Source organism: Haliotis rubra, unplaced genomic scaffold (assembly GCF_003918875.1).
Source record: "Haliotis rubra isolate DU_JTF1 unplaced genomic scaffold, ASM391887v1 Scf545, whole genome shotgun sequence".
Classification (NCBI taxonomy): Eukaryota; Metazoa; Mollusca; class Gastropoda; order Lepetellida; family Haliotidae; genus Haliotis; species Haliotis rubra.
Window position 1 is genome coordinate 376,188 of NW_025767241.1, and position 21,301 is coordinate 397,488.

Sequence of the window (21,301 nt, forward strand, 5' to 3'; positions counted from 1 at the left end):
TGAGTTGTACATTGTGTTCACATTGGTGGATGGACAGTATATCTTTTACCTTATACCATGATATATCTAGCATAATGGCTTGTAATATTTGTTCCACAATTCCAGAAAACATCAGGGATGACCGTGATTGAATATATTGTAATCATGAATCACCTGATGGCTGTTTGAAGTGAAGCAGTGGGATCACGTGATCGTTCCATTTCAGATTGTGTTCTGTTGACATTTTGCAATTCATTATTTAAGTCTTGTACTAGGTGTTTGAATATCATACTTCAAAACCTGAAGCTTATTGCCATAACATGTGAAGGTCTTGTATGTAGAATGTAAATTTCCCATAGATATTGGGATTCTTAACAACATACAAATGTAGCAGGTATATAACTGAGAGCGGTGAGAAACAATGTTCGTGAAATTGTACAATAAACAGCCACAGATGAATTATGTACACATAATACACTGTTCAAAAAAACAATTTCAGCACAAGAGTGAAAATCACAGAAACCCTGTTTGGGTATGAGTAAGGGTTTATGATGCATGGAGCATAAAATGACTGTATGCATAAATGGTGGATATCCCTTGCAAATGTCTGCAGTGAAAGCTCATTTATGTTTCCTTGCTGTAAACTGCTTTCTCAAATTCTCACACAAACAAATCAGTACTGTCAATCTAGTTTTTCTCTTCACTGCATTGTACAATGTTATGTTGATATTATTTAATTCTGGTGCATGTGTACTTTAATATTACAATACACATGCATGAAGTTTTAGCAGTCATCATACACAAGTATAATCTGTTAAACATAAACATATAAATATATACATAAAACATATCAACAAGAATTAAATAGGAGGTTAAATTTGAATTTATGTCATCATAACAATATTTGATTTTAAACAAATTTTCTATAAAAATTGCTAATTGCTTAAACACAGACATAAGTTGTCTTTGCTCTATTGAATGAAACTCAGACATAAAGCTACAGTTCAGTTGTCTTGAACAAGGGCTCTATTGAATGAAACTCAGGACTTAAGAGCTGTAATTTACAGTTAGATGAAATGGATCAATAATTACATATATTACTGATAGAATATCATGATGTAAATCTTCTATTACAAACTTTGATGACTGGTATCTCTGCTGTAAGGGACTAACTGCTTAGATGATAGAGGCATGGCACACTAAGTATATTTCAGAATCATATGTCAGACTTTAAAAAAAATTAAATCATGTGTAAATGAGGAACTGTTGATCAAAACGTTACATGTTTATAATCAAACAGTAAATTCTTGCATTATCTATAAAGTCTGGGATAAAGTAACTTGGCATTATTTGATGTTATGCCATTTTTTAATGCAAATAGAAACTAGCATGATTTGTGGTGTTTTCCTTCATGACTGTTTAACTGTTGACAGGATAATATAAAAATCTGCATGATTTGAAACAAGACATCGAGACACGCCCTTGAAGAGATCTGGTGTCAAATTTCAGTATCATGTGCGTCCACCATTGGTGATTTATGCAGTGTTGACAACTAGTGCTGCAACAGTATACAGCAGTTCTCAATATACTGCAGTATTTACTCTCGGCTAAATTTTTGGTTCAGATTGTGCTAATTTTGGTTCAGTCCCGAAAAAGCATGATACATGACTAAATAATGCAACGAGGCATGATTCAATTCGTCGTGGCAAGCCAATCGCTTGATAAGCAACTGCTTATGATAAAAATAACGACCCGTCTGATTTGCTCCATTCAGCCAATCACTATCACTGTCACTGACAAGTGTGAGATTTGGGGAGATAATGAGAAAGCCACCATTAAAAAACGGTATATTGTCACGGCATTTTCTACGTCAGAACATGTACTGTATGCTGGAATAAATTTAAAACACGTTTCACTTTCAATTAAAAGTGAGAGAGTAATGCCTGATGCACCTCGACTTATCTTGTGATGGAATAGATGGTATGTCACACATATCCAGGGTAAGTTGTAAAGTAGATTATATCAAAAGCATAAAAAGTGACGAGAATCACTTAAATTTTAACCCACAAATATGAAAATCACTACGCTGCAAAATACAGATTTTATACATATCACAGTTGAGAGAAGGGGTTAATTGCATCGTGTAACAGGTTAATCAAATCCTGTGATTATGCACAAATGTCAGAGAGTTGGTTTAAACTAATCGTGTAACAAAAGCATATCATTCAAGAGCAACAATGAATTTTCACTCTCTATACTGAGCAAATACAGCACTAATAAAAATACACTTTTGATCATAACTGCTGTTTTCAAAGATCATCATTATAAAGAAAGGCATATAAAGCTTTCTCTGAGAAATATATGTGAGAAAAGATAACGTGGAGTGATGCCCAGTCCATACTTGCAATGCACATTTTGAAGTTGTACATGAAATTGTTTAATATGTTTCTTGTCATACAGTATTGTACATTTTATGCTTTTTAGCAAGTGGGCTCCACACATTGCACCCATATGGGGAATCAAACACAGGTCTTCTGGAGCTTTTAAACACATGGTTAACCAACCACCCCCATTATGATACTGAGCAGACTCTGGTATTGAAAACCATTTTGAGAGTAACAAGCAAACAAACAGAAACTCAAACAACAGAAAGGAACGTCATTCATGATACATCTATTTATCTTCTTCTTTCTTTTCCTCCTCTGTGGGTGGTGGTCCAACAACTCCAATCTGGATGCCAGCATACTCAGTTGATTCCTCCTCTCTGTGGACATGCTGGCGTGGGTTGTGGTTGCTGAAGTCTATCCCAACATACAGCAGGCCATCGTCATCCCGCCCTGCCTTTGCTCCCTGCAGGAAATTTGACAGTATATGCCACAGCTGATTATGTGCTAAGTTTGAAAGTATCTAGGCTTTTGTGGAAGAAAAATGCTCCAATACTGAATTACTGGGAATCACTTTTTGTCCAAATATTGCTGTAGCACAGTATCTCACCTAGATGTACCATCAACAGTTTCAAATGTAAATCATAATATGTCACAGCCCTGAATCTCACCTTCACATGTAATCAACATTTTAAACTGTCTGTAATCACAAATACTTCAAACAAGAGTCATCAGAAGATGACAAATCCCCTGGCCCCAACAAATTTGAAAGAACAAATCTCTATGGAAATGATAAAAAACATAAAGATGCAAGAAATCTGCAAATTGCATAAGGCACCACTTCATGATCTCTTTCATATATCAGCCAAGTCTGGTAGAAAGATACTGAACGGTTTTCGAGTTGTGCTCTGGAAACTAAGCCCACCCTCCTTTTGCGACTTAGTCCAAATCGTTTCCATGGAAACCGATAAAAATAAAAATGCTCAAAATCCCCAAATAGCAAAGGCACAACTTTTGGATCTGTCTTATATATCTGCCAAATTTTGTTGAAAGATATTAAAAGTCTTTTGAGTTGTGGTGCCAGAAATGAAGCCCATACCCTTATTTCTTGCTTATTGGTGGATATTGAAGTCCAAATTGTTTCAATGCAAATCCAGAAAAGAAAAAATTGCTCAAATTCTGTTAATAGCAAAAGGCACCACTTTAGGTTCTGTTTGATACATACCGGTATACCAATTTTTGTTAAAAATATTGAAAGTTTTTTCAGTTATGCTCCATACAACAATGAATGACATACCATTCTAGAGATGTCCAGACGACCAAAATGTTGTTTCAGATTAAATTCGACAAAACATTATCTCAAAAACATAAGGCTGCTCGAACTAATAGTTTTCAAGACTTTAAGGCATTGATGATTATAACCAGAATAGACATTAAACATCCTACAACAATTGTCATTTAGGGGAGACATTTTGGCTTTCTAAATTTGACAGTTTATGAGAAAGAATGAAAGCTTCCATATTTGACTGTAAATGTTTTGAGCACAAGGCATTCTGAATCTCATACTCACCGGTGGAACAGCTGCTTGGCCAGCAACATCTTCAGGTTCACCAGCAAAGGCATGATTGATGTACGGGTTTCCTTCATCTCCAATGCCTGTGTTTTCATAAGCTTCACCTTAAACATCAAGATAATTGTTTTAGTTCGAAATGGTACACAAACATGAACAAACAGGGAGAATGGTTTGGGGCAAATAGAGTATGAATCAGGATAAGTATAGAATGAAATATTTGCACTTGAAAAAAATTTTTTTTTACCTTATCCAGACTCATACTAATTACTTGAATCCGTTGGTAGGTGGTGGGATCTAATTCGTAATCTATTTCTGTTACATCTTGATGTATGGCATACAGCCTTCTCTTTAGAGAAAAAGAAGTAAATCTTACGAATTTGTGGAATTGCTTCTATTTATATTCCTGGTTTTCTAGCATGATCAATATATTTAAAATGGGTCATAAATGTAATTTACCATATCACTTACGCTCTGAATTACACTATAATTGACTTTCAGTCATTGGCTATCAGAGGTGAGGTGAGGTGAAATTGGGTTTAACGTCGTGCTTGAGAATATTTCGCTCATATGACGACGTGCATGCGTCTGTATGTGTATGTGCGGCTGCTTGTACTAGTCCAGACTTAAGCTGGTTTTATAGTGCTAGCCCACTGAGATACCATTGGCTATCAGACAGTAACCTGACATCTTTGAGTTTACATGATTTTATCTTCTTGAAGGAACTGTCAATTGTTGTGCTACGACCAAAGAACCAAATTGGTTGATTCCAGTAGTAATATCTCTGAGGTAATGGTTGGTAAAGACAGTATAAATAGACTTCATTGATGGGTGTAATGGAGTAGTTGTTATGGTGCTATGGCTCACTTTGTGAGGGTTATAAGCCATAGGAGGATCTAGTCCTGTGTTCGTGTAAGCTCCGAGGATCACTGCTCTTGTACAGAGGGAAATATTTGTTCTAGAGACCTCTGTAGATGTGTTGCCAGATAGTGGTTTAAAAACCCCTTCAGGAGGTGTAGCCTTTCCATGCTGTGAAACCTTGGATCTTGCTAACTGGTCAAAACTCTTCCATTTGTGATCATACAAACATCTTGCAGATCATCTGAGTGCTAGGGAAAAAACCTTATTGGCCAGTTTGGAAGTGTCAGACTTGGTTTTTACCACTATTATCACTAGACATACCAAAGTCAGTTTCAGGTTCTTTGTTTGCGATGTCTTCTAAATTGAATAGTGTTGGATGAATGCATACGTATGAAGTTAATGCATGTGTTGGGCCTGGAACTGGAATACTAAGTGTGAGTGAGTGAGTGAGTTTGGTTTTATGCCGCTTTTAGCAATATTCCAGCAATATCACGGGGGGGACACCAGATATGAGCTTCACACAATGTACCCACGTGGGGATTCGAACCCAGGTCTTCGGCGTGACGAGCGAATGCTTTAACCACTACGCTACCCCACCACCCCAAGGAAATACTAAGAGTGCTATCTATTTCTTGAATCTTGTTGAGGGCAGATCTGTCAGCTGGCAACCTTGTTCTTGTAATCTGGTTCTTTCAAATAAGTTCCTCAGTAAAGATTTGACTCGACCATCCACCAAGGAAGTACCTTTTCAGACTTGGTGAAAGACAAATCTTCAAATCTGGGAATGGCCTCATTAATGTTTGAACAGGTCTTCGATGCAGTCTTCCTTTTGTTCTAAGCATACCTGCCATTGGTTGATTGATATTTGATCACTGAGACCTAACAGACCATATTTCTGAATCTTTACCCACTGATCTTCTGGTACTTGAATTTAGTTGTCTGCAGTAAGGAATCTGATTCCAAGAAAGAAGAGATATTGTTAAGGTAAATAATCTGGGTTAATAACAGTATAGTTGATGTTTGAATTGCTTTCTTAGTAGATGGGCCCAGTATAATGCGGACAGGATCCCCAAATTAGTTGAAACTTTTCGCTTGAGTTCTTCTTTGGTACCATAATTATTGGGGAATAAAACCCTGGAGTTAGAACTTCTAATTAAATTATATCTAATGTTCTTTGAGTAGAAGTGAGTCTACTGGTTCTGACAACTTTTGTGGAAGAATTTCTGGATAAACTATCTGGAGGATACCCAGGATAAACTGTCTGGAGGTTCCTTAATTGGTCAGATAACTTGTATGAGCGCAGATGGGACTGGAGTTCAGGCACAATGGAAATCTTATTTCCAGTAGCCATAGCTACTGTTGATGGCTGCTAAATAGGTGACAAGGGGAGATGTTTCCTTGATGTATGCAGATGGTGTAGGTATTAAGCAACAACCTGGGCAGCTACTGTAGTGGGCATGGTATGCCCTTGAACCTGTAGTAGTCTTCAAATTTCTTCCACATGTTATCGTATAGAGACAGTGTTTAAGTACCATGTGCCGACGTAATTGAAGCAGAAATTCTTCTGGAGTACCCATTGGCAATTAAAGATTTCTGATGATGCGCCAGACATGAAGATGTAGCATCTGTGGGGACCAGTGCAGTCGGTCAGAGTGTGAATAGTAATTGGGAGACAGGCTATCTGGAAGATCAGTTGGTTTAACTGCCACTCTGTCGGGGATGATCTATCAGACCGGGACAGAGAGTCGGCAATGACATCCTTTTTCACTCCTGGTATTAGGGCTCTGTAATTTTTTGAGTAAAATTGATATTTTATACTTATCCTGACTCATGCTCTTTTGCTTGTCTCCTTCCTCTTGCGAACATAGTGGAACACTTGTATCTCCCTAATTGAAGTTCCCTTCAATGTAAAATCACTAATTAGTACACCACGAGTTACCTCCCTTCCACAAGCGCGGGAACGAGGGCGCCACCTCTACCCATGTGCCTCACTCTCTCCTCATATACTGAGCCCAACATTTGAATTTACAGGGAAATCCAAAGTGTTATTTGGGGAGGATGGGAGGGCTGACCTCATGAGTCAGGATAAGTATAAAATATCAATTTTACTCAAAAAATTACATATTTTTCCTTATCCTGACTCATGCTCTTTTGCTTGTAGAATCCAACGGATTGGAGGTGGGAATATATAATACTTTGGATTTTAATAATTAGTGATTTGAACTGTGATGATTGTAATAACCCTATGGGAACTTCATAAAGGCACTGAACTGATGAATTCCTGCTGCTAACTTATCAGCTGCCATATAAAGGTTATTACAATGTACTTATTATGATAAAGTATATATAACATTAATACAATGCTTAAGACTAATAGACTTAAGCTTGTTAATATGCTAGTATAAACTCCTTAGAGTTTGTTAGCTAAATTACTTTAAATTATAAACATAGTACTAAGCTTAAGATATGATTAAACTTAAGCTAATTATATAATAGCAAAACTCTTTTAGAGTTTGTTAGTTAATGTACTTATATGATATAGACATAGTGCTGAGCTTAAGATATGAATAAGCTTTAGCTACCTATATAATAGCAAAACTCTGTAGAGTTTGTTAGCTAATATATTTTTACAATATGAGTATAGTACTGTGCTTAAGATATAATTAACTTAAGCTACATATATAATAGCCAAAACTCTGTAGAGTTTATTAGCTTATAGATTTATAATGTAACCATAGTACTAAGCTTAAGATAAGATTAGACTTAAGCTAAATGTATATAGCAAAAAACTCCTTAGAGTTTATTAACTAATATACTTTTATGTTATAACCATAGTACTGAGCTTAAGATATAATTAAACTTAAGCTATATATATAATAGCAAAACTCCGTAGAGTTTTGTTAGCTAATACATTTCATAATGTAACCATACTGCTTAAGATATGATGAAACTTAAGCTAATTGTATAATAGCAAAAAACCCTTTAGAGTTTGTTAGCTAAAATACTTATATGATATAAACCTAGTATTGAGTTTATGAAGGAAACCTAAAGCTACATATATAATAGCAAACACTCCGTAGAGTTTGTTAGCTAATATACTTATATGATATAAACATAGTATTGAGCTTTGAAGGAAACCTTAAGCTACATATATAATAGCAAAAACTCCGTAGAGTTTGTTAGCTAATATACTTATATGATATAAACATAGTATTGAGCTTAAGATTTGAAGGAAAACTTAAGCTACATATATAATAGCAAAAACTCTGTAGAGTTTGTTAGCTAATACAAGTTATAATGTAACCATAAAGCTTAAATTATGATGAAACTTAAGCCAAATATATAATAGCAAAAAAACTCTTTTAGAGTTTTGATAGCTAATATACCTATATGATATAAACATAGTATTGCGCTTAAGATATGAATAAGCTTAAGTTACATATATAATAGCAAAAAACTCCGTAGAGTTTGTTAGCTAATACATGTTATAATGTAACCATATTGCTTAAGATATGATGAGACTTAAGCCAATTAGCAAAAACTCTTTAGAGTTTGTTAGCTAATATACTGATATGATATAAACCCCAAACTCTGTAGAGTTTGTTAGCTTATATATTTTTACAATCTGAGTATAGTACTATGCTGAAGATATAATTAAGTTAAGGTAAATATATAATAACCAACTCTGTAGAGTTGTTAACTTATATATTGTATGATGTAATAATCATAGTACTGTGATGATAAAAAGAACTTAAGCAAATTATATATAGCATGTAGCTATTTAGTACTGTTATAAGATAAGTAAAAATCTGTAAGATTGACTTATCTTCTCCGAGGAACTGTCAACTGTTGTGCGAGGACCATGGGATCGAATTGGTGGATACCTGAGACGTCCTCGGTGATGATATCTCTCAGATAATGGTTGGCAACCACCATATCGGATCTCCAGAAAATAAAGCCTCCATTATTTCAAATAATATTGTGTAGATCAATTGTAGAAGTTAGCGCTCTAATATCATGAGTATTAAAAGCTCATGGAGGGTCGGATTGGGTCCATCCGTCTTGTATGCACGTAGTATGACAGTTCTGATCCAAACGGAGATATAGTACGTGAGATTTCATTTTGCGTAAGTTGATGATAGAGGAAATAATCTGTTGTATTATTCCCTTCTGTTTGGTTCGGTGGAGATAAATTTACAGTGTTCTTGCTGGCCATCGTGATAGAATCATCGTATCATGGAGTCCAAGTATGTCATCCAGGCGTGTTCATAAACCTCACTTGTGAGGTGTTGGAGCACTATATTCAGATCCCCAAGTTGGAGGGTGAAACTTCCGTTTTAATTCTCCAATCAGAAAGTTTAAGTAGGTTTACTAACCATCTAGTTGTGTTAGTAGCTTGATTATGAAATTCAGCTGTAGTCTGAGACGCTGTGGATTTAGATCCACTTGTATCCCGTCGTCTAGGTTATTCGCTGCGAAGTCCTTGACGATGTAGGTGCACAACCAGGTGTGTCTGTCCTCGTTGAACTTTATGTAAAATCGCCTGACTGCCGTGCCCTCGTCCTAACTTGACAGGGGAGGTCTCTAACCTGAAGAAAGCAGCCCAATCATGAAGGTTCAGATTAACTGGACTGTAAGGAGGCTTGCTCGTTCACTGATATATAGTTGTCACTTGTAACGTAAGTCTTGAACTGTGAACTAAGATCGACCTCTGCGTAGGTCGTTGTCCAACGCGGTCCAATCAGAACAAGGCATTTTGATTCTGTAGAATACCCGCGCTGTGATGTCACCGGTGTAGCAGGAAAAAACCTTGTATAAAATCTTGCCGTCGTTGATATTAGCATAATCGTCGGTCTTCACCGTAGCTTCCCGAAGTTACCCGAGTGACCACGTGTTTCGAGGGTTAAGGTAAACGCGCGAAACCTCCGGCGCGAAATACCTCGCTCTGTAATATTAATGCTGGGTAGGTTATTTTCCTGGCTGTCGTGAATGTAACTTCAGTTTTGAATATAATTCCGACTTCCTTATATAAAGGTACAATAAACTTGCAAGTTGTCAGCTTGTAGACTGTATACATGAATGTATCGTCATAATTGTAGAATTAAAGCTGAACCTGTACATATTTCTTCTCAGAAACTTTGACGATTATGAGTTATACTCGCTGTAACAAGGCTGCTGTTCAATTTCGATATTGAATTGTCTGCAGATCTGCGTAATGGTCACGCATGTAGATAATCGTATCGTAGTCCGGGATTGCATATTCTAGCAATCTATACGGAAAGGTTGATTTCTGTGAAGATCTATGCAACGTCGTTGATTAATTAATATAGCGACGTTTTGTGTTGTAAATAGCCTGTGCAATTGTCTTCGCGTAGGCTTATAGACGGCATATGGCATACAGTTGATAGACAACTTATGCGATGTCTTGAACGGACTGACGAGTAGCTATATATGACGAGTGGCTAATATATGGAGACCTTGGAGGAGAATTCCTCGGTGGACGCCGGAGACTTCGCGAAGCTCTCGAAGTATCCATTCTAGATTTCCTGTGTGAGGTAGACTTGGAGCCACTTAGCCTTCGCGACCTTCGCGAAGGTATCGAGTCAGAGCCCGATCAGTATATATATAATATATGAGCGCTTGCTTCGCAAACGACCTCTGTGTTCAACAGGAGTGAGTGAGTGTTTTGTTTTACGCCGCACTCAGCAATATGTGGGGTCGGTGAAGCGCTACTCCTCCGTGACGTCCCTTGTAACTGGTGAGGCTCTAGCTCCTTCGCGGAGGTGGCCTGGGACTTCCTTAGCGAAGTGTCTAGAATCCGATCAATATATGAGCGTTAGCTTCATACAGGGTGTGGTTCTTGCTGGTTCTGCATAAGTAGAGCCGAGTAGATCATCCTATCATCTTCAGAAGTCGTGTCACGAAATCTGGTGATAAGAATCTCATTGATCGTTCTAGATCTATTAATGCCAAGAACATCGCGCCTTTGGCGTTTGAACTGTTATGGCTTTATGGTAGGCTGTGTCCACATACTGTGGCACCGCAGCAATCGAGTCGATCGGAGGTAAGGTGATGGCGTCTGCCTCGTCTTCCTTTATCAGGTATGTCTGCGCCGAGTTGCCACTCTTGGAAGGTGAAGAGAGATCTAGGTTGTTTACCATCCAATATCGTATCTCAGCGTCTGAGAAAATGATGTCTCCATCATTTTCTATCCCAGCATCGCTTATGAGATGTTGATGCTCTTCTGATGGTGGACTGTGTATTTCTATCTCTATGTCGGGTGACGCTCGGGGAGAGCTGACTGTAGACTTGTGTGCAGACTTGTGTGGTGACCTGTGAGACGATCGACGTGGTGATGTACGAGAAGATCGGCGCGGTTAACGGCGCGGAGATCGTGTTGGTGATCTGCGTCTATGGGTTGACCTTCTCGGAGACCTGTGAGGAGAATGTTGATAGCTTCACGAAGCTCTTGTGTAGTCAGGTGTCCTTCGCGAAGGCCTTCGCGAAGGCCTTCGCGAAGCTTCCTCTGCGTCCGGTCCTGGGGAACGGCGATTTGACCTTCGCGAAGGCTTCCGTGAGGTCTGATGGTCTGAGTCCGCATCTAAGGATGAAGCCGAGGAAGGTGATGATCTATCCCGCCTTCGCGAAGGCCTTCGCGAAGGCTGTACATCTGGGTCCTTCGTGGAGGTGGTCTGCGACTTCCTTCGCGAAGGTGGCTTCGTCGTGGCTGTTACGCTGATGGGGGTGCCTCTGGGGTGTCGTCTGCGTTGGAACCTTCGCGAAGGCTCAGGCCTTGGGCTGGCTGCTTCCCAGTCTGTAGTGGCCCTCCATCATGATCATGATTTGCCGCAAAAGTTCATCTGGGATGGTCTGCGACGAATTAGTCGGTGCCCTCTCTGCGATGTTAGCGGCGGGGCCCTCAGGGAAGTCGTCTGACGTCAGTGTATAGACCTCAGGCTGCATGGCGATCTCTGCTGATGTCACTGTAGCTGTCTCCGGTCGCTTCTTGTGGCGTACGTCGGGGATGATGATCGGCTGATCATCGTAGAGGCCCAGTTCAGCGGCTGGAACAATCTCGGTTGAGAAAGTCCTAATAGACTTCGTTGATTTCCCCTCAGAGGTCGACGCTGCCCTGGGGGTGCGAAGTCTGCGTTGCCTGTTGTCGACATCGGTCATTCTTTTGATGTACATCAGGTATGATGATCGGCTGATCATCATACAGGCCCAAATCTGCGACGGGAACAATCTCGGCTGAGAAAGTTCAAGTAGACTTCGTTGATTTCCCCTCAGAGGTCGCGTTGAGATGCAGTAGAAACCCTCTAGTCTTCGGCTGCGACGATGGGATGTCTGGGGAAGCAGGACGCTTCTTAGAGGCGGCGGACTACGTCCCACGCCTCTCCACCACTCTAGCGGAACACCAGACGGGAGGGGGTCGACCAACAGCAGTAGACTGGCGAGGGGTTCAGGTGTATCAGTCATGGCTAGACTCTGCATACGCGACCTATCTGCTGCGCGTCTCAAACGCAAAGTAATTATTTATTAAAGGTAGAATTGGATAAATTAGTATCGCAACTGCAACGTGAATCACATGAAACATGGCGCAGTACAGCTAGGGCATATTAAATGCGGATCAGCAGCAGAATAAAAAACGTAATGTGCAACAGTACAGAATTTTTATCAACGTAATCCACTGAAACAGCACGGCGTCCCGTGCATAAACAGTAGAAACACGACTAAATATCAATATATAATTGTTGAAAGATACTAGCTAAACCTCTATAGATCTCTATACGAGGTAACTAACTAAATATAATCAAAGGATATAGTGTGTCGGGAGACACAGGCGCTCTCACGTCCAGCTCACTGGGCGAAGAAGGAGAGAGTGAGGCACATGGGTAGAGGTGGCGCCCTCGTTCCCGCGCTTGTGGAAGGGAGGTAACTCGTGGTGTACTAATTAGTGATTTTACATTGAAGGGAACTTCAATTAGGGAGATACAAGTGTTCCACTATGTTCGCAAGAGGAAGGAGACAAGCAAAAGAGCATGAGTCAGGATAAGGAAAAATTTTTCATGTAAGATAAGATTAATACCAATCAGTGTTCTAATTTTAACAATACCTTCTAAAGATTTAACAGTTTATGTCTTTGAATAGTATACAATTGCCTTCAAGGAAGTAATGAAAAACATTGTCATATCTATGGCCACATTGACATGATTCGTCATTATTTAAATATAAATTCTAAATGAATCATAATTAAGTGTACTCGTCTTATATCTTCCATGAGTAATATTTAGGTTCACATTTGTTTTTCACGTGGATATAACATTTTAACGATACTGCAGAGTCACAATTTCTAATAGCTAAGGGAATGCTATTCCACATTTTAACTGTTGATGGATTAAAAGATGATGTTGAGTATCTCAGTCTTGTACATGGTTGGCTAAAATTATCAGTTTCTTAACTCATAGCTTGTGTTGCCTCCTACAGTGGGAGTAAATCCTGAAGAAAAACTGGTGTTGTTTTATTTAGTAAGAAACGCTCCAATCATTTGAGATATCTTTTTGAAAATGTTTTCAATATGTTGATGCCAACTCCTGTTAGACAAGAAGGTTAAACTGAAATGTTTATGAAAATCAATTGTTTTTATACAGCAGCAATAAAAATTCAAAGTAAATAATACAGCATCATTTTTTTCCTGTGTTTTATTTGGACGATTCCATTATAATGTGTAGGTAACAGGTAGTAGATAATCTGTTCATTGAACCGTAATGGTGTTGTTTTAAGGTGTCTGCATAATGGGAGGACACCTCGTACCATGTCAAAAGACCCTCCATAATTACCTTATAAAGGAATATGCCGACAACAAAACTCAGCTTAAGGATATTCTAAAGCAGTCGCCTGGCGCATCTTTGACAACAGATATGTGGACCAGCTGTGCCACCTACGGTTACATCACCATCACTGGGCATTACTTCACAGACGAGTGGGATCTAAAAATCATGCATTCTTGCCACTAGACGCGTGGAGGATCGCCATACAGGTGAGAATATCGCTGATGCCTTGGTATCCAAGTAAGTCAATGATATTAGGTTTCTGTTCAATCAAATTGATAACCATGCATTTTAAGGAAAGATTTCATTTAAGTTTTCAATTCAATACAAATGTTATAACTTATAAGTGAGGCATTTCTTGTGTGAAATTCAACTGAAAAGTACTTAAAACACACGCACATAGCTCTCACTAAAATTTATACTATAATCAATTGGTACTCGAGCCCGGGTGGGGTTTTATCCCCCGATTCCGAGTTTTGCTACCCATCAGAGCCCTACCTGGTATGTGACTTGCTTTGAAATTGCCAGGGAGCTTATTAGTTGAAAGAATTCCATTGTCCGCTCTAACAGGCGCCATGATACTGTTGAACCAAGATGATTGATGTACCATTGAATTGTCTGAACATATGAAAAGACTGGTCAATTGTAGATCCTTTTCCCAATGTATTATGGCTAGGATGACTGCCGTAACTCCTGTAGGTTAATGTGGAGGAACTGTTCATCGGGTGACCACAGTCCTGCCACTAGTTGATCGTGAAGATGAGGTGATGCCACTACGAATAGGTGATAAGTGGGAGTGAACGGCGTCAAGTAAACTCCCCCTAAACATTCCATTTGTTGAGCCATCAATGCAGATGATGATGGAGTGAAAAGGGGATCGTTGAGTTTCAGGAACGGATGTAGAATGGAACTCTTCCATAAAAGTTAACTCACTGAGCCACCATTGAAAGTACTGATGACGAAGGTGGTAGATCTAGGGCTGTGCAATATTACCAGTAAACTGGTATATACCTTTACAGTACGGTATATACCGGTACGATTATCGCGATATGGTTCAGATTCTGCAATATATTGGGTCACCCAGAGTTAGACCCTTTGAATTATATGCCCTTGACTTCCATGGCTAAAATATGTCTTCTAAAAGAGCCAAATATACTTTTATTTCTGTGGGTTTCATGTAACATTTTACAAGTAGAAGTGTCTTTGTAAGTAGCTCCAAAAGAGCCAAATATTCTACCACATTTTGTGTGTTTGAATGGCTTTATATGTGACATTTTGGAGGAATTAAGTGAATTTATTTGGACTTATCAGTAGAGCCTCTGGCTCTGAGTAACAATTTTACAATTCAAATTATTTCATTATTTTTGTTTGTTTCATAATGGGACATATGTTATCAATTTATCTTAAAGGTCTAAGTCTTATAAAGTTTGTAGGACTGTATAATGACATTCTAGTCAAGGATCTTAGTCATTGGAGGTCACATGAGTTTGTAAGCTCTAGTATTTCACCTAAATCATGTTTTTGTTTCATTTTGCAATTGGGAGTTGAATCTGAATGAAAAACTGACATACAGTAAGAATAATTACATCCTGTATTGAAGAGCACTCTGTTGAAGCAAACAACACTGACCATGAAAATCCTGTTGGTTTATCCTCACTGTGCAGGCAGCCTGTAGAGGACAAGTGACATTACAAGGAAAGGGATCGTCTCATTAACTAAACTCATGGCCCAGGGAGAGATTCCAAACTGATACATTGTCAGACTGATATGAACTCACCAATTACCCATGTTCAATTAATGTAACTGAATAAAACTCATGTTGTTAGCAGCTATATACTACACAGGAAAATGAGTTCATGAGTTCATGAGTTCATTCCTAACACGCAAGGTGGTCGTAATCTTGTCTATCAAGGGTATTAGAGACGTTGCAAGGCAGGCTGTAATGCAATCATCAACCGGGTGCCAGGACCACAAATCGTATCGAAGGCCATTCTCTTCCCACAGAGGTTACTCCTGTCATATCTTCCTACTTAACCTCTGTTCTAATACGGCCCTTTCATGGTGTGAGCGTTCAAGACTCGTGATTGGAGGCAATCAGATTTAGTTGTGCAATCAGCGACGTTGTTTCAAAAGTGATCATTCGCAAGGCCTCGGTAATTTCCGTATGCTTCGAGAAAACTAAACCTTTTCCCCTGCGCGATGCGCAAACGTTTCTTCTAGACAGAACTCAGTCATGTTATGGCGGATCAGTGGCGTCTCCATCGCCCTCGTTGACAACGGACAAGCTAGCCATTAAACGTCTTGTGTGTAATATCAACACAAGTCCCCGGCAGATGGGGGATATTTGTGGCCCCACATTTGCTTGTGTTTGTCAAGTTGAATCTAAGTCGATGTAACACGTGTTCTGATTGGATAGAAAGAAGGGAGATAATTCGTGTTGCGATCTTTTGCCGCTAGGGGATTTTACGAGAAACGGGAAATATGGCCGTATTAGAACAGAGGTTCGTAGGAAGATATGACAAGTAACCTCTGTGGGAAGAGAATGATCGAAGGCTGGCATGCCAGACTTAGCAAAATTGGCCAGAACCATCCGAATATATATAGAATCATTGATCTTATCCGGAAAGAGCAGAGCCACACCGAGATGACAATAGTTCAGATTCTACATGGTGCTAAGCAGGCCCCAAACAAGAAGAAGTATCGACACATCGATGATGAAATCCTGCATCAGAAGACTCTACTTGCAAACAGTGTGAAAACTTCACTAACATAAAATGTAGTTCATGCAGTGCTATGAAGTCCAATGCTTTTTTTATTGTAAAGTTTTGATACTTGTGTATGAGTATATATAGTCAATATATATTGTATACTTTATAAAACAAGTACTATTGAGTATGTTATTGTATTGAAAAATAAAAGTTATAACTTTGTGGCACATGTTTATACTGATACGGTCCCCCAGTAATCCCTTTGTTTTGCTATTTAACATGCCTGATTATGAAATACACAATGCCATTTTAGAAAGTGGTCAAATGTTACATATGTTATTTTTGGGATTGCACTTTCTCAGTAAAGTACAGATTCTAGTACTTTTTGGGGGGTTGAGTCCCATCCGAGAATCAAACCCACACCCTCAGAGTCAGACACCTAATCGCCAGCACACAAAGTTCACCGTCTTTGATGTCGACCAGGTCTACGTTGTACGTTTTCATGGACCATATCGGATCGGTGTCGCGTTTTCTGCTGTCTCCCTTGTATTCTCCCGGCTGGTACAAGTACCTAACACTGACCCGGTTCGGTAATGTTTTCTCTGTTTTATTGCGACGTGCTGATGCCGCCGCCGATTCGACAGATTTCATTTTGATGGCTTCGACGGGTCTCTGCTAAGAGCCGTGCCGGTGATAACGGAAAAGTACAATGACGGCAGAACCAAATCGTTTTCATTGCGGCATTACAAGAAATGACGGAGTCTCATGGTCCAGGAACAAGCGTTAGAAAATGCACCAACATAGCGAACCCGGAGTCGACGGCAAACTGTATGCCTTGCAACTGAAAAACAGCATTTAGAAACGCGTCGAACTGCCGCCCTCTACTGCCGCTGGTGGTGGTGGCAACGACCTAGGCGATTTTGTAGATACCGAAGGAGCGGTCAACAACACTTGGTACGACCTGATACGCACCAACGAGGACGAATGGATGATAACCCCAGGGTTCTGCGGCAGGCTGTTCCACCTGGACGACGTCGAGACCATCCCAGATAGCAAAGGTGTGTTGGGCCAATGTTGGTATATGGTTGGTTGGTTGGCCAACAGTTTGACAACATTGGCCCAACGTTTTCTTAATGACTTAAAAGTAACGGTGGCTTTTGACACGTTGGTCCAACAGTGGGCCAACATTTGAAAAACTCTGCCTATTTTTCCTGATCTTACATCTATTTCAAAAAGTTGGGCCACCGTTGGCCCAACATTGTGAATAAAAGAGTGAGCACACGGCCATTTTTAGCAATGTTTTCTTATAAAGATTTTGATGAAAGTTGAAATAATTACACAGACAAAAAGAAAGAATCCATTTCCCTGTCTTTCAACTATGATGCAGTGAATTTTACAGCGTTGTTTTCTCCAAATTGAATACCAAACTTGTCATCATTGATAGCTTTACCTGATATTCAAAGAGCAGACGACACTACATTTCTGGAGGCCTTCAACTGGTAAATATGCATTGTTATTTCTGTGATACTGAATTGCGAATATATTGTGAAATAATTGGTTTAAATCATCATTTAGGCTAAAGAAACTGACACATACTGTATTGAAAGGCAATTGCTTGAGTAGATAAAAGATTTAATTGACTCTTTTCTATAGGTAGCCTGTTTTAACCACTTTGATAAATCTCATTTCATTTTAAATTATTTAAATTTATTGTGTTTACTTTATTAACATAATGTGTTTGTCAGTTACACTCCTGTTTCCATATACAATTCTCTCTATTATTCATCATTACAACCAATAATTGCTAAACATCATCATATCAGATATATGTGTCACAGTTATAGTAGTTACACGTCATATCCGAATAAAACATTGTTTGAACAGCATTCTAGAAGTTGGTGAGTCCAAAATGAAACATACAACTCTATGGATGACAACTTCTTCTTTATTGTATAGAGTGACGTTTCGATGTAAATTCTTACACCGTTATCAAGCTAAAAGTGACTACAACCAAATGATGAGAAGTATATATACATGTACAGAGTATGTTTTGTCAAATAAACATAATTGGGAGCGGCCAGTTGGGGACTAAGAACAACAAATGGATCTAGTGATGAAACCAATTAACAAGGAAGGGAGGGGGGTGGGGTGTTAGGTTGTAACAACCTGATAGGGTGATTTGATAGAGTCTATAGTTTGATTAGTTCTTCATAGGCCGATGGTATGTAGTATCCTTGATCTCTATTGATCAAAGGTTTGTGGCGGCTGATTTCGATGGCTTCCAAAAGTTTTCTTTTTGTGAAGTCCTGATTCTTGGTGGATAAGATTTCAAATTTGTCAAACCAACCCCCTAAAACTAAGTTTGGCGTCATCTCAACCCTGATCAAGCACGCTAAGAACATTCCTCCAGCAGCCATGACCTAGAACATGAGCAGAACCACCTACAACATGTCTTCACGAGCCTCAACCAGTAACCCACCAACTCATAGTCTGTTTGATTTCATTTGAGACCAATGAATTGCTCACTAACACAAAATCTAATACTAGTAATTGCAACAAAACCAAATTTTGCAGTCACATGAAAATGACAGACCAATGAAGAACTAATCAAACTATAGACTCTATCAAAGCACTATATCAGCTTGTTGTTACAACTGAATCCCCCCTTGTTTATTGGCTCCATCGCCATTCCATTTGTTGTTCTTAGTCCCCATCTGGCCTCTCCCAATAATGTACCAGTTGTTATTCAATTACATGTTGTTAATGTCAAACTGCTGATTGTCAAAACATACTACTCATATATACTTCTCATCATTTGGTTTTAGCTTGATAACAGTGTAAGAATCTACATCCGAACGTCACTCTGTGCAATAAACAAGAAGTTTTCAATCATTAAGTTGTATGTTTCAAATAAAACATAAGGTCAAATACTATGTCCTTTTACGATAGTTCTCATGTTTAAAATTATGATATCTGACATTTTCATGAAAGTTTTGGGTTGTTTTTTTTCAGGAGCAGTTCGAAAAACCTGTCAGCGGCGACAGCAAAAAGACCTAAGACAAGAATATTTTCAAGAAATACAATAATGTTCAAATAACAATGAAAAAAAAAGAATTAAATAGTTCACTTGATTAACTTGTTGTGTTGTTTATATATGTTTCTGATTGCAGAGGTCAGGAAAGAGCTAAATGTTGAAATACAGTTGTGCCAACATAAGGCCAACTGAATCACATCGTTGGGCCAAGTATGGGCCATGGTTTAGTACAAAGGTCAAGAAAGAGCTAAATGTTGAAACACAGTGGTGCCAACATAAGGCCAACAAAATCACTACGTTGGGCCAACTATGGGCCATGGTTTTGTGTGAATTTTCATTAGTTGGCCCAACAATCAGCCAACATGATGGGCCAACGTGGACCCGATGAGCATATCCAAGTGGGCCCATCATCAGTTTGCCAATAATGGGCGAACCAAACTGGTGATTATGGGCCAACTATGGGCCAACATACCAATGCTATCTGGGATGGTGTCTCCAGAAACACGCTGTACACTCTCATCTTCAACGACGACATCAAATGCGTATTAGTGCCATCCCAAATCAACTGGAATCTTAACATCACGCTCGACTATCCCCAAGTTTTCACGGACAACAATGATCACTACCTGACGAAAGTCGTGAACAACGGAACACTTCTCGTGGCTTACGTCCCTACGCAAAGACGCAGCGTGATCATCAGCACGTTGAGGCAAAGAGTAGCCATTATGCTGTCGAGCAAACCCGGGATGCAAAACGTGGGATTGCAGATGGTGTCGGACGCTGTACATCTAAGTCTACCTTGGCGAACCTCCATCGGCGCGTGATGTCGAAATCGTGAAAGGGATCAAACTCTGCTGGGCCAAACAACAACAATACCAAGTTTTCTCCGTTTACATGCGGGTGAACGATAACGCCTACACCAGTCTGCAGGGAGTGACCGTAACCGTTGAAGACACGATATCGCTCACCAAAATTTTCCTACTCAACAACATACATCTCATGGGTTTAAAGTGCACGTACGAGTAATTATCCAATAACCAATTGAAAACCATTTCGTTTTGTATAAAACAACCGATGAACAACCATCATGCCAACGTAACACTATAGTTTGGCATGAAATGCATGTGGACCCGTTTTTTTGTAAATATCTCTTCATCCAATGACCCAATCGATCTCAAACTGTGCAAGTGGATGTTTTGTCAGACAACCTAATCACATTGTAAATCACCGATTTTATGCATTTGTATTAAAGAATCTGTCTATGTAACTGTCAACAAAATAAACAGTAGAACGCAGAATGCTTGCAGAGGGAGGGAGCAAATGACCTGTAACAGCGGCAGTGTTGGGTCATAAAGGTCAATGCAGTTCATGATAGTTACCTGTGCACTGCACAGTGAAAGACCGTTTGGATCATTCACATTGACTACTTCTAGCTGTCATCATGAAAGCTTATTCAGATGATGCTAAACGTTTAATTAGAAATGTGTTGAATTTTGTTAAAAAAAGAGAGCAAACGTAGCAAACCGATTTATAAGGTGTCGGATTACATGAGACGTACATCTTTTGCTCTTGGCATGAAATAGAACATCGTGCTAACAATTGTGAAAAATAAACCAACAACCAATAAACAAAACCTTGTACAAAAAGGTAGGCATCCAAAATTAGATTCTTTTGACATCAGGGTCATCAGAGATGTCACTCGCCGGCTATTTGCTGGAAATGAACACCTCTTCATACCTGTCACGTGCATAGCTGACCTACATTGACGAACGCTGACCTTTATGACCCAACACTGCCGCTGTTACAGGTCATTGGCTCCCTCCCTCTGCAAGTCGTCTGCGTTCTGCTGTTTATTTTGTTGACAGTTACATAGACAGATTCTTTAATACAAATGCATAAAATCGGTGATTTACAATGTGATTAGGTTGTCTGAC

At 39.3% G+C, this 21,301-nt stretch overlaps 1 protein-coding gene across 1 annotated transcript in view; it reads right to left on the reverse strand.

The window, feature by feature from the left end:
- Nucleotides 1-1,298: 1,298 nt before the first annotated feature.
- The window catches only part of LOC124253580 (hemicentin-1-like), a 118,584-nt gene continuing 98,581 nt past the window's right edge, over nucleotides 1,299-21,301 (reverse strand). The window contains exons 18-19 of the mRNA XM_046687387.1: nucleotides 3,934-4,040; nucleotides 1,299-2,829 (exon numbers count right to left, since the gene is read on the reverse strand). Coding sequence (XP_046543343.1) covers nucleotides 2,653-2,829; nucleotides 3,934-4,040 — 284 coding nt within the window. The 3' untranslated portion in view covers nucleotides 1,299-2,652. The remainder of the gene's footprint in view (nucleotides 2,830-3,933; nucleotides 4,041-21,301) is intronic.